Source organism: Oncorhynchus mykiss, chromosome 21 (assembly GCF_013265735.2).
Source record: "Oncorhynchus mykiss isolate Arlee chromosome 21, USDA_OmykA_1.1, whole genome shotgun sequence".
Taxonomy (NCBI): Eukaryota; Metazoa; Chordata; class Actinopteri; order Salmoniformes; family Salmonidae; genus Oncorhynchus; species Oncorhynchus mykiss.
The window spans coordinates 18,857,331-18,871,550 of record NC_048585.1 but is presented as its reverse complement, the minus strand read 5'-3'; the positions used below and the strand labels follow the sequence as shown (position 1 = coordinate 18,871,550).

Genomic DNA, 14,220 nt, shown 5'->3' with positions numbered 1-14,220 from the left:
CCAGACCCCTCTCTCTCTCTCTCTCTCTCTCTCGTTCTCTCAGACCTCTCTCTCGTTCTCTCAGACCTCTCTCTCCCTCTTGTTCTCTCAGACCTCTCTCTCTCTCTCTCTCTCTCGTTCTCTCAGACCTCTCTCTCGTTCTCTCAGACCTCTCTCTCCCTCTTGTTCTCTCAGACCTCTCTCTCTCTCTCTCTTGTTCTCTCAGACCTCTATCTCTCTTGTTTTCTCAGACCTCTCTCTCTCTCTCTCACTCTCCTGTTCTCTCAGATCTCTCTCTCTCGCTCTCCCCTGTTCTCTCAGACCTCTCTCTCTCTCTTGTTCTCTCAGACCTCTCTCTCTCAGACCTCTCTCTCGTTCTCTCAGACCTCTCTCTCTCTCTTCTCTCAGACCTCTCTCTCTCTTCTCTGACCTCTCTCTCTCTCTCATTCTCTGACCTCTCTCTCTCTCTCGTTCTCTCAGACCTCTCGTTCTCTCAGACCTCTCTCTCTCTTGTTCTCTCAGACCTCTCTCTCTCTTGTTCTCTCAGACCTCTCTCTCTCTCTCTTGTTCTCTCAGACCTCTCTCTCGTTCTCTCAGACCTCTCTCTCTCTCTTGTTCTCTCAGACCTCTCTCGTTCTCTCAGACCTCTCTCTCTCTCGTTCTCTCAGACCTCTCTCTCTCTTGTTCTCTCAGACCTCTCTCTCTCTTGTTCTCTCAGACCTCTCTCTCTCTCTCTCTCTCTCGTTCTCTCAGACCTCTCTCTTGTTCTCTCAGACCTCTCTTGCTCTCTCAGACCTCTCTCTCCTGTTCTCTCAGACCTCTCTCTCTCTCTCGTTCTCTCAGACCTCTCTCTCTCTCTCTCTCTCTCTTGTTCTCTCAGACCTCTCTCTCTTGTTCTCTCAGACCTCTCTCTCCTGTTCTCTCAGACCTCTCTCTCCTGTTCTCTCAGACCTCTCTCTCTCTCGTTCTCTCAGATCTCTCTCTCTCGCTCTTGTTCTCTCAGACCTCTCTCTCTCTCGTTCTCTCAGACCTCTCTCTCTCTCTCGTTCTCTGACCTCTCTCTCGCTCTTGTTCTCTCAGACCTCTCTCTTGTTCTCTCAGACCTCTCTCTCTCTTGTTCTCTCAGACCTCTCTCTCTTGTTCTCTCAAACCTCTCTCTCTCTTGTTCTCTCAGACCTCTCTCTCTCTCTCTTGTTCTCTCAGACCTCTCTCTCTCTCTCTTGTTCTCTCAGACCTCTCTCTCTTGTTCTCTCAGACCTCTCTCTCTCTCTCTCACTCTCCTGTTCTCTCAGATCTCTCTCTCTCGCTCTCCCCTGTTCTCTCAGACCTCTCTCTCTCTCTTGTTCTCTCAGACCTCTCTCTCTCAGACCTCTCTCTCGTTCTCTCAGACCTCTCTCTCTCTCTTCTCTCAGACCTCTCTCTCTCTTCTCTCAGACCTCTCTCTCTCTCTCATTCTCTGACCTCTCTCTCTCTCTCGTTCTCTCAGACCTCTCTCTGTCTCTCGTTCTCTCAGACCTCTCTCTCTCTTGTTCTCTCAGACCTCTCTCTCTCTCTCTTGTTCTCTCAGACCTCTCTCTCGTTCTCTCAGACCTCTCTCTCTTGTTCTCTCAGACCTCTCTCTCTCTTGTTCTCTCAGACCTCTCTCTCTCTCTTGTTCTCTCAGACCTCTCTCTCTCTCTCTCTCTCTCTCTCTCTCTTGTTCTCTCAGACCTCTCTCTCTTGTTCTCTCAGACCTCTCTCTCTCTCTTGCTCTCTCAGACCTCTCTCTCCTGTTCTCTCAGACCTCTCTCTCTCCTGTTCTCTCAGACCTCTCTCTCTCTCGTTCTCTCAGACCTCTCTCTCTCTCTCTCTCTCGTTCTCTCAGACCTCTCTCTCTTGTTCTCTCAGACCTCTCTCTTCGGTTCTCTCAGACCTCTCTCTCCTGTTCTCTCAGACCTCTCTCTCTCTCGTTCTCTCAGATCTCTCTCTTGTTCTCTCAGACCTCTCTCTCTCTCGTTCTCTCAGACCTCTCTCTCTCTCTCGTTCTCTGACCTCGCTCTTGTTCTCTCAGACCTCTCTCTTGTTCTCTCAGACCTCTCTCTCTCTCTCTCTCTTGTTCTCTCAGACCTCTCTCTCTTGTTCTCTCAAACCTCTCTCTCTCTCGTTCTCTCAGACCTCTCTCTCTCTCTCTTGTTCTCTCAGACCTCTCTCTCTCTCTCTTGTTCTCTCAGACCTCTCTCTCTTGTTTTCTCAGACCTCTCTCTCTCTCTCTCACTCTCCTGTTCTCTCAGATCTCTCTCTCTCGCTCTCCCCTGTTCTCTCAGACCTCTCTCTCTCTCTTGTTCTCTCAGACCTCTCTCTCTCAGACCTCTCTCTCGTTCTCTCAGACCTCTCTCTCTCTCTTCTCTCAGACCTCTCTCTCTCTTCTCTCAGACCTCTCTCTCTCTCTCATTCTCTGACCTCTCTCTCTCTCTCGTTCTCTCAGACCTCTCTCTCTCTCTCGTTCTCTCAGACCTCTCTCTCTCTTGTTCTCTCAGACCTCTCTCTCTCTCTCTTGTTCTCTCAGACCTCTCTCTCGTTCTCTCAGACCTCTCTCTCTTGTTCTCTCAAACCTCTCTCTCTCTTGTTCTCTCAGACCTCTCTCGTTCTCTCAGACCTCTCTCTCTCTCGTTCTCTCAGACCTCTCTCTCTCTTGTTCTCTCAGACCTCTCTCTCTCTCTTGTTCTCTCAGACCTCTCTCTCTCTCTCTCTTGTTCTCTCAGACCTCTCTCTCTTGTTCTCTCAGACCTCTCTCTCCTGTTCTCTCAGACCTCTCTCTCTCCTGTTCTCTCAGACCTCTCTCTCTCTCTCTCTCGTTCTCTCAGACCTCTCTCTCTCTCTCTCTCTCTCTTGTTCTCTCAGAGCTCTCTCTCCTGTTCTCTGACCTCTCTCTCCTGTTCTCTCAGACCTCTCTCTCTCTCTCTCTCGTTCTCTCAGACCTCTCTCTCTCGCTCTTGTTCTCTCAGACCTCTCTCTCTCTCGTTCTCTCAGACCTCTCTCTCTCTCTCGTTCTCTGACCTCTCTCTCGCTCTTGTTCTCTCAGACCTCTCTCTTGTTCTCTCAGACCTCTCTTGTTCTCTCAGACCTCTCTCTCTCTCTCTCTCTCTTGTTCTCTCAGACCTCTCTCTCTCTTGTTCTCTCAGACCTCTCTCTCTCTCTTGTTCTCTCAGACCTCTCTCTCTCTCTCTTGTTCTCTCAGACCTCTCTCTCTTGTTCTCTCAGACCTCTCTCTCTCTCTTGTTCTCTCAGACCTCTCTCTCCTGTTCTCTCAGACCTCTCTCTCTCCTGTTCTCTCAGACCTCTCTCTCTCCTGTTCTCTCAGACCTCTCTCTCTCTCTCGTTCTCTCAGACCTCTCTCTCTCTCTCTCTCTCTCTCTTGTTCTCTCAGACCTCTCTCTCTTGTTCTCTCAGACCTCTCTCTCCTGTTCTCTCAGACCTCTCTCTCCTGTTCTCTCAGACCTCTCTCTCCTGTTCTCTCAGACCTCTCTCTCTCTCTCTTGTTCTCTCAGACCTCTCTCTCTCTCTCTTGTTCTCTCAGACCTCTCTCTCTTGTTCTCTCAGACCTCTCTCTCTTGTTCTCTCAGACCTCTCTCTCCTGTTCTCTCAGACCTCTCTCTCCTGTTCTCTCAGACCTCTCTCTCTCGCTCTCGTTCTCTCAGACCTCTCTCTCTCTCTCGTTCTCTGACCTCTCTCTCTCCTGTTCTCTCAGACCTCTCTCTCGCTCTTGTTCTCTCATACCTCTCTCTTGTTCTCTCAAACCTCTCTCTCTCGTTATCTCAGACCTCTCTCTCTCTCTCTTGTTCTCTCAGACCTCTCTCTTGTTCTCTCAGACCTCTCTCTTGTTCTCTCAGACCTCTCTCTCACTCTCGTTCTCTCAGACCTCTCTCTCTCTCTTGTTCTCTCAGACCTCTCTCTCTCTCTCTCGTTCTCTCAGACCTCTCTCTCGTTCTCTGACCTCTCTCTCTCTTGTTCTCTCAGACCTCTCTCCTGTTCTCTCAGACCTCTCTCTCTTGTTCTCTCAGACCTCTTTCTCTTGTTCTCTCAGACCTCTCTCTCCTGTTCTCTCAGACCTCTCTCTCCTGTTCTCTCAGACCTCTCTCTCTCCTGTTCTCTCAGACCTCTCTCTCTCGCTCTTGTTCTCTCAGACCTCTCTCTCGTTCTCTCAGACCTCTCTCTCTCTCTCGTTCTCTGACCTCTCTCTCTCCTGTTCTCTCAGACCTCTCTCTCGCTCTTGTTCTCTCAGACCTCTCTCTTGTTCTCTCAGACCTCTCTTTCTCTCGTTATCTCAGACCTCTCTCTCTCTCTCTTGTTCTCTCAGACCTCTCTCTCTCTCTCTCTCTCGTTCTCTCAGACCTCTCTCTTGTTCTCTCAGACCTCTCTCTTGTTCTCTCAGACCTCTCTCTCTCTCGTTCTCTCAGACCTCTCTCTCTCTCTTGTTCTCTCAGACCTCTCTCTCTCTCTCTCTCGTTCTCTCAGACCTCTCTCTCGTTCTCTGACCTCTCTCTCTCTTGTTCTCTCAGACCTCTCTCCTGTTCTCTCAGACCTCTCTCTCTCTCCTGTTCTCTCAGACCTCGCTCTCTCATGTTCTCTCAGACCTCTCTCCTGTTCTCTGACCTCTCTCCTGTTCTCTGACCTCTCTCTCTCTCTCCTGTTCTCTGACATATCTCTCTCTCCTGTTCTCTCAGACCTCTCTCTCTCTTGTTCTCTCAGACCTCTCTCCTGTTCTCTCAGACCTATCTCTCTCCTGTTCTCTGACTTCTCTCTCTCTCCTGTTCTCTCAGACCTCTCTCTCTCCTGTTCTCTCAGACCTCGCTCTCTCATGTTCTCTCAGACCTCTCTCCTGTTCTCTGACCTCTCTCTCTCTCCTGTTCTCTGACCTCTCTCTCTCTCCTGTTCTCTCAGACCTCTCTCTCTCCTGTTCTCTCAGACCTCTCTCTCTCCTCTTCTCTCAGAACTCTCTCTCTCTCTCCTGTTCTCTCAGACCTCTCTCTCTCTCCTGTTCTCTCAGACCTCGTTCTCTCAGACCTCTCTCCTGTTCTCTCAGATCTCTCTCTCTCTCTCCTGTTCTCTCAGACCTCTCTCGCTCTCCTGTTCTCTCAGACCTCTCGCTCTCCTGTTCTCTCAGACCTCTCGCTCTCCTGTTCTCTCTCTCTCTCTCTCCTCTTCTCTCAGAACTCTCTCTCTCTCTCCTGTTCTCTCAGAACTCTCTCTCTCTCAGACCTCTCTCTCTCTCCTGTTCTCTCTCTCCTGTTCTCTCAGACCTCTCTCTCTCTCCTGTTCTCTCAGACCTCTCTCTCTCTCTTCTGACATGTATTATTATCCCACTTTTTCCTCTGACAACATTTAACCAACCCTCTCTCTCTCTCCCTACTCTCACTCCTTCTCCCTCTCTCAGATGGAGCAGCCGTCGATGGAGCAGAAGGGTCATGCCAACGTGCCGTGGATAGTGGAACCAGGGCAGGAGGCCAAGAGAGGAGCGAACACCAAGTATGAGACCACTATTTTCTAATAGCGTATACCACCCGCCTGTCCACTCCTATGTGTGTGCCTTGCAGAGAGCTGGCCCTCTAGAGGCCCCACAACGGAGCTGCACGGCACGAGCAACCCTCTTATGCGGCGACGTGTGTGACCTCACTGGCCGAAAAACCCACCCCGCCCGCTCCGCCGTTAGCTGCCGCAACCTCTGCATGATGCCGTTTGGCGCTGCGCTGTGTCTCTCTCTCACACACCTCTCTCTTGCTCTCTCTCCCCCTCCCTTTCCTTGTCCTGTTGACGCCTTAGCCTGCCTGCAGGGGCGGAGCATGAACTTTAACCCTTGGGGTGATGGTGCACCTCTCTGTCTAGACCTGTAGGGGGCAACAGTCAGTTCTATTTTTCCATTTTCCGTGGTCAGCCCTCCCCACTTATGTGTCAGGCAGTCAGTTGGTTGGTCAGTCAGTCAATCACTCTTATTTTTTTTCCTGACTGGGGGGGTGGAACCATTTGGTTATATCTCATGTTTTTCCTCTTCCTACTGCTGTTCCTCCACTTCTCGCTTTTCTTTTTTGTCTCTCTTTTCACCCCTTCGACAAGCTGAATGAGAATATCTAGACCATTATGCTGCTAAGAACCCCACCCCTAACAGTCTTTTTGTCTTTGTTGGTTTTTAGAGCAAAGCCAATTCTCCTGCACTAGGTTTTCGTGCTGATGTTTTGGGGGATTTTGTTGTCCAGTACTGGCAACCCAGAGGAAAGTGGAGGGACATTTGTTTATCAGTTCCATCTAGTTGGAGAGGATAATGGACTGCTGAGAGATGATGTAGCAAATGTTACTTTAAAAAGAAACAACAGACTCCTGTTTTTATCATAATCAGTCTTTGATTTTTACAGCAGATTATTTTTTTCAGACATTTTGAGTGGCAAAGCGTTGTTTGTTTATTTGAGACTAATTGACCTTTGACACAGGGAGGAATTGTTTTTAAACCACACGCTAAACCTGTGTCCAGATTGAATTTGTTTAAAATAGGTTATTATTAGATTCATCATTTTCTTTCTATACTTGTTTTGTTGGGAAATGCTGAAAAGGTTTAGGTTGTGGCTTGTGAGGCACATGGAGTCCATTTTGGACTGACTGGTGACGAGGGAGGGGCGGGGCCGGTGGATAGGAGGCGGGGTTTGGGGACTCTCTGGATAAGTGGTGTGATCTCATTCGCAGGGCAATGCCGGACGCCCATGTCTATTACTGTGGAATGCAAAGAATGTAGCCAGCCTTAAACATGGACCCTCACACACAATGCAAAAAGGACTACAAATGTGGACCCTTCTGTCTGTGTCAAAGGACTACTAACATGGACACTCTCTAACGAACTTGGTGTTTAAGGTTGATTACAAAACGAGGACATCTTCCCACAAACATTGGACTCATGGCCTAACTGTGTACACACACACACACAGTTAAGGGACTGCTTAGTAACAGTCAGATATGTGAATGTAGACTTTCATTGAAGCAGCCACAACTACAACTCTAGCCCCTGTTCTGCATTCAATTGGACCTTGACCTTTAAACTCTATACCACGGTCACCCAAGGTCTGGACTGTAACGGACAACTGTGTGTATTTGAATGGGGACGAGGTAAAGGACTTCTGATTGGCTCTTTTCCTCTTGTTTAAGTTTTGTTTCACGGTCAATACTACAATTACATGGATAGAATTGGCCGTGCCGGACCACCATGCAACAGGTGAGCCGTGTGCCGGACCACCATGCAACAGGTGAGCTCTGTGCCAAGTGGCATCACAAAGGATGGCTCCGCCTACCTGAGCAAAACACCATCCATCCCAATTAAAGAAATATTCATATTAATGCCGGATGTTTTAAATGTTTCATATGAGAGTATTATCTTACCTTATGATTATTCTTGTGCAATTCTTGTCTTAATGTTACATTATTTTTATATGATATGCTGAAATGAAAAAAATCCAGGCTTGAGAATGATTGCCATTCTTTAAAAAAAATAGCATAATAGTTCTATACTGAGAGTGAATGTTTCAGATGGCTCCTCTCCTTATAATTAATAATAATAGCTATTATTATTATTGGTGTGTCCGGTCAACACACCAATCTGTTTCTCATGGGGCTAGACTCATAACTCCAAGCAGATGTAATATTTTACCACAGTATTTCTGTATTCTTTGGATGAATACATAGTCCTCTCTAAATGTACATAGATATTTTGCCAGCTCATTGTTCATACATGTAATGTAGTAAAACATTTACAAAAATAAAGGAATCAAATATTTGCCGCACATCGCACTGGAGACAAGGTACCAAAATGGAAAGGTCAGAGTTGAAAATAAAGTCTATGGTTCTAGAGATTGTATTGGGGAGGGCTGGGACAGGGTGATGACATCACTGCTGACTAACTCATGTACGTATGCTTGGGCTTCCAGCACACAGATTTTGTACGTTTTGGTCATTATTTATATCCTTGTAAATCACATGGAATAAACACAACTTGTACAACCATTAATCACCATTGGTCTCCGGTTCTATACTTTACTATACGAGATTGTCCTTTTTCATGTCCCATGTTTTATCTGACTCCTTCAATTGTCCAACTTGTCCTGATTTTTGTCATGACTGTAAAGAATTCATTACAACAAAGGATTTAAGAAACAAACTTTAAAACAAAGGGAATGTTCTTGACACTTATGTAGGTGCCATAAAATAATGCAATATTTGTCACAACAGGTGTAAATATATGGGTCATGACAGTCTTATGACAGGTGTGTTATGACACCGGGTGTCAAGTACGTCCATCCATGCAGGGGTTGACAAACTATCTACTATACACTTTAAAGCCTATGACCTGAGGGATTGTATTTATGCAATTGAATTCGTCAGTGTTTGGGATGACCAGACGGTATGGGGAGGAAAGGATGGATATTGTCTAAAAGCTACATAACAACACCATAGGCTTTAACTTTGCACTCTCCTGAACAGGCCCCAGAAGCCAGCAGGTTTCGAGATAAGGAGGAAGCCACAATGTTTTACAAATGCTTTGGAGTGCATGTCATAAAGCTTTCTCTAGTCTAGGCCATGTGAACATGTATCTAATCACACAAATACAATAAATATAAGAGGAGAGACGGTCCAGCTGATCTACAGCAACAGGGAGAGAAACAGTAAGCATACAGTGTTCTCATCTGAAGTGTTGTAATCACAAGGTACACCCTCAAACCAATTAAACACCTGCATCAATCAAAGTGTCTTTGTATGGCGGATTTTACACATACATTTGTCATAGGACTTTCCACAGAAACCCGGACTCAGACCACCAACTCCCCCAGAAACCCAGACCACCAAATCCCCCATAAACCCAGACTCAGACCACCAACTCCCCCAGAAACTCAGACCACCAAATCCCCCAGAAACCCAGACTCAAACCACCAACTCCCCCAGAAACCCAGACTCAGACCACCAACTCCCCCAGAAACCCAGACTCAGACCACCAACTCCCCCAGAAACCCAGACTCAGACCACCAACTCCCCCAGAAACCCAGACTCAGACCACCAACTCCCCCAGAAACCCAGACTCAGACCAACTCCCTCAGAAACCCAGATTCAGACCACCAACTCCCCCAGAAACCCAGACTCAGACCACCAACTCCCCCAGACTCAAACCACCAACTCCCCCAGAAACCCAGACCACAAACTCCCCCGGAAGCAACAGGCCTGCGCTAGAGACCCATAAAACCAAGGCCATCAACATTTACAGCAAGCTTTTCAAAGGCAGAGTGAGGGTTCGTTCCACACCATAAACCCCTGCAATGAGTCGGCCACATGCTGCAGTCAATCGATACCAACAATCTGCACTCAATTGAGATAGCTACTGGGCCATTCTGGGTAAGGTATATGGGGCCATACTACACGAGACCAAGGGCAACGATTGGGGTTATAGACTGGCTTCTGTGGTTAGTGTCGATTCTGTGATTCTTTCTCCTGCTGTCAATTGGACATCAATAATCTGCAGTTAGCTGAGATAGATACTGGGTCATGGTAGGAAGATGTAAAGGATAGCGGCTATATAGGTTCATCACTTTCTGTGTTTATCGTCGATTCTATCTCCTGAAACGCTTGTGAATAAACATTGTACACTGACTTGGAAGCATGGTGGGCAGTGGCTGGCTTCTCTTACCTCAGATGGGGGAAGATATTATGGGCAGGGTGGAGAGTGACATAGTGAGTGAAATATTTATATTCATCTCTGGAGGAAGCATAGGGAGGGGGGAGAGGGTTCTCTCTCACTGGCTGGACTTTGCTGTCTGCGGCGCTAGTTGTGTTTGAGACATTACTACAGTACGTGTGTTTCACAAAGACATTACTGAGAAAAAGGAGAGACGGTGAGGGGAGTGAGACGGGAGAAAAGGAGAGAGAGAAAGACAGATCTTCTGTAGAACATCTGGAAGGGTGGAAGAGAAGGACAGGAAAAGACCAGAGACAGACATTCAGTATTTAGGCTATTGAAAGAGCGATGGAGAGAGGGATATCTTCCCTCTGATAGGCGGTGCGACAGGGCCAACGTCCCAGATGGTGTGTGTACCTGGCGGCCATCGATGACTAAACGAGGCAGCTGAGGATATGCGGTTATGTAATGAGATCTCGCAATCACATTCATTCATTAAATCCTTGGAAACAAGGTTCGCTGAATTACGGACCTCTTCCAACGAATAAACCTTCCCGAAAAACAACACCACACAACATCCTGTGTCCATTTCCAGCATATTTACAAACCTGGCAACGCGCCACTAATTCACACAAAGGATACAGAGGTAGAGCTTTGTGTACTGGGGAGGTAGAGAGAGAGAACAGGAGAGAATTAGATGTGACCACATTGACAGTCAGGGCAGCCACAGTGTTTGACGTAATAACAATGTGCTTCATTTGGTAAACTACTGACTGAACACAGTCCAAAACATGTTTTCACTGAGTCATCAACAGCACCTGTTATTTGCAGCTACACACAGTAGTAGATTGTAATTAACAAAAATTAAATGCGGAGGAACACACACACGCCCGTGCACATGCACACACACACACACACACGCCCGTGCACACACACAGGCACACACACAGGCACGCACACACGCCCGTGCACATGCACACACACAGGCACACACACCCGTGCACATGCACACACACAGGCACACACGCCCGTGCACATGCACACACACAGGCACACACGCCCGTGCACACACACGCCCGTGCACATGCACACACACGTCCGTCCACATGCACACACACAGGCACACACACCCGTGCACATGCACACACACAGGCACACACGCCCGTGCACATGCACACACACAGGCACACACGCCCGTGCACACACACGCCCGTGCACATGCACACACACGTCCGTCCACATGCACACACACAGGCACACACGCCCGTCCACATGCACACACACAGGCACACACGCCCGTGCACATGCACACACACAGGCACACACGCCCGTGCACATGCACACACATAGGCACACAAGCACTGCATTCATATTACCTCACAATTAGTGTCATTAGAATTCAACACGCTCACAGCTTGTCTTAGTTCTTATTGTTTCTGTTCTATCTTGTTATTTTTAGTAAAACATTGTTATTGATTACTGCATTGTTGGGGTTAGAGCTGCAAGAAAGACATCTCACTGTACTGGTGCACCTGACATTAAAACTTAAATTGTCTGGAGCCGGGTGTTGTGCGACCTGTTCAGACTGTGATGAGTGTGCCAAGTCCTTGCAGGATGGTGCTGCCTGGCATACACCCACGCACAGACAGGCACAGACACACACACTGTACACAATCTGGCAGCCAGCCACTCTTTCAGTGGGTAGAGGGGATACACTGAGGTGGGCCAGAACAGAACAGGCCAGAAAACATAAAAAATTCATCCCTCTCTCTCTGGCCTGATGTCATCCTTCTGCCCCCAGGAAATGACCTTGACCTGCCTGTCTGCCTCCAGGGCTTCAGAGTCCTGGCTAAGACAAGAACACGCTCTGTGGCTTTACATAATCAAACCAGCGCCTAGGATTGTGCTCACCAAAGCAAGGCCTCCAACCTAGAGATGGAACGTGGCCCCATGGTTGACACCGGGGTCCAGAAATCACAGCAATGGTACATCCATAGAGATACATGTACAGTTGAAGTCGGAAGTTTACATACACTCAGGTTGGAGTCATTAAAACTCGTTTTTCAACCACTCCACAAATTTCTTGTTAACAAACTATAGTTTTGGCAAGTTGGTTAGGACATCTACTTTGTGCATGACACAAGTAATTTTTCCAACAGTTGTTTACATTCAGATTATTTCACTTATAATTCACTGTATCACAATTCCAGTGGGTCAGAAGTTACCATACACTAAGTTGACTGTGCCTTTAAACAGCTTGGAAAATTTCAGAAAATCATGTCATGGCTTTAGAAGCTTCTGATAGGCTAATTGAAGTAATTTGAGTAAATTTGAGGTGTACCTGTGGATGTATTTCAAGGCCTACCTTCAAACTCAGTGCCTCTTTGCTTGACATTATGGGTAAATCTAAAGAAGTCAGCCAAGACCTCCACAAGTCTGATTCATCCACGCAGCCGTCATACTGCTCAGGAAGGATACGTGTTCTGTATCCTAGAGATGAACGTACTTTGTGTGAAAAGTGCAAATCAATCCCAGCACAACAGCAAAGGACCTTGTGAAGATGCTGGAGGAAACCGGTACAAAAGTATCTATATCCACAGTAAAACAAGTCCTATATTGACATAACCTGAAAGGCTGCTCAGCAAGGAAGAAGCCACTGCTCCAAAACCGCCATAAAAAAGCCAGACTACGGTTTGCAACTGCACATGGGGACAAAGATCGTACTTTTTGGAGAAATGTCCTCTGGTCTGATGAAACAAAAATATAACTGTTTGGCCATAATGACCATCGTTATGTTTGGAGGAAAAAGGGGGAGGCTTCCAACCCGAGGAACACCATCCCAACCGTTTGAGCAAGCAGGCGTACAAATCTGACTCAGTTACACCTGTTCTGTCAGGAGGAATGGGCCAAAATTCACCCAATTTATTGTGGGAAGCTTGTGGAAGGCTACCTAAAAACGTTTGACCCAAGTTAAACAATTTAAAGGCAATGCTACCAAATACTAACTGAGTGTATGCAAACTTCTGACCCACTGGGAATGTGATGAAATTAATCAAAGCTAAAATCACTCTACAATTATTCTGACATTTCACTTTCTTAAAATAAAGTGGTGATCCTAACTGACATAAAACAGGGGATTTTTACTCTGATTAAATGTCAGGAATTGTGAAAAACTGAATTTAAATGTATTTGGTATGTAAACGTCCGACTTCAACTGTATGTGTTCTACCTGCTTAAGGTCATGTGAGCGTGGGTGTAAATCGGTTTCTCTGTTTCTGTGTTGGTCAAGGTGGTGTTGCCTTGCCAAACAACTGTGTGGTTTGACTACCCGTATACAGAGACAGCCAGGCACTTAGTAACGCTCAACACACCAATTCAGGAAGTAGAGGAACATGTAACTATAGAGAACTAATACAACCCTCATAAGACTAGACCTGCTATGACAGATCTCTAAGCCCAGTCAGATTAGTATTGCAAGAAGCTGTTCTGAACTCCTCAACAGTCACATTAGAGAGGAAAGACCACAGCAGGCGAAGCTGCTTATGTCTCCCGTGACACTGTAAGACAGCAAAAATAGTTTGGACTTATACTTCCATTTACATTCTACTGATCCACACTTGAAATTCACGGCATTCGTTCTTACCTACAGGGACTACTATAGCAGTGGCTGAATGAAGAGTAGATTTCCAGTATAGGGATACAGGTCATGATGCAACATGTTGGGTGAGAGACAGTATTGCATTGGAGGTTGAAAGGATGCTGTGTGGTCAAAGTGAGTGAGTAGTGGATCTCTCAGCACACTTGGAAAATGGTTGTGGATCAAATCCAGCTTTGAAGTCATGAAAGTTAAATGAATAATTAATCCCCCCCAAAAATGACTAACAAACATTTGACATTAAAATGAAGTCCAAGAAAGACCCTGAAAATCACACTGCTCTAACCACGACACGTTATAAACATAATCACATCTCACGTATTACAACACCAACAGGGAAACAGATTTCAGCTGTGCCGCCAATCACTGACCCAGTGTCATAGGATACTTCAACCCTCTAATGGTTAAGGTTCAGATTAGGAGTTAGTTAATCTGACCCATTGTCAGAGGATACTTCAACCCTCTAATGGTTAAGGTTCAGATTAGGAGTTAGTTAATCTGACCCAGTGTCAGAGGATACTTCAACCCTCTAATGGTTAAGGTTCAGATTAGGAGTTAGTTAATCTGACCCAGTGTCAGAGGATACTTCAACCCTCTAATGGTTAAGGTTCAGATTAGGAGTTAGTTAATCTGACCCATTGTCAGAGGATACTTCAACCCTCTAATGGTTAAGGTTCAGATTAGGAGTTAGTTAATCTGACCCAGTGTCATAGGATACTTCAACCCTCTAATGGTTAAGGTTCAGATTAGGAGTTAGTTAATCTGACCTAGTGTCAGATGATTCTTCATCCCTCTAATGGTTAAGGTTCAGATTAGGAGTTAGTTAATCGGACCCAGTGTCAGAGGATACTTCAACCCTCTAATGGTTAAGGTTCAGATTAGGAGTTAGTTAATATGACCCATTGTC

General features: G+C 46.6%; 1 protein-coding gene across 6 annotated transcripts in view; it reads left to right on the top strand.

Annotated features, from left to right (window-relative positions):
* The window catches only part of LOC110501015 (ankyrin repeat and sterile alpha motif domain-containing protein 1B), a 308,010-nt gene extending 300,002 nt beyond the window's left edge, over window positions 1–8,008 (top strand). For 4 of the 6 annotated variants that reach the window (XM_036957166.1, XM_036957168.1, XM_036957169.1 and 1 more), the window contains 2 exons: window positions 5,393–5,484; window positions 6,691–8,008. In XM_036957166.1, the coding sequence (XP_036813061.1) occupies window positions 5,393–5,484; window positions 6,691–6,739 (141 nt within the window). In that variant the 3' untranslated portion in view covers window positions 6,740–8,008. Of the gene's footprint in view, window positions 1–5,392; window positions 5,485–6,146 lie in introns of all 6 variants that reach the window. The other 2 variants (XR_005038543.1, XM_036957167.1) reach the window with 2 other exon arrangements.
* The last annotated feature ends 6,212 nt before the right edge of the window (window positions 8,009–14,220 follow it).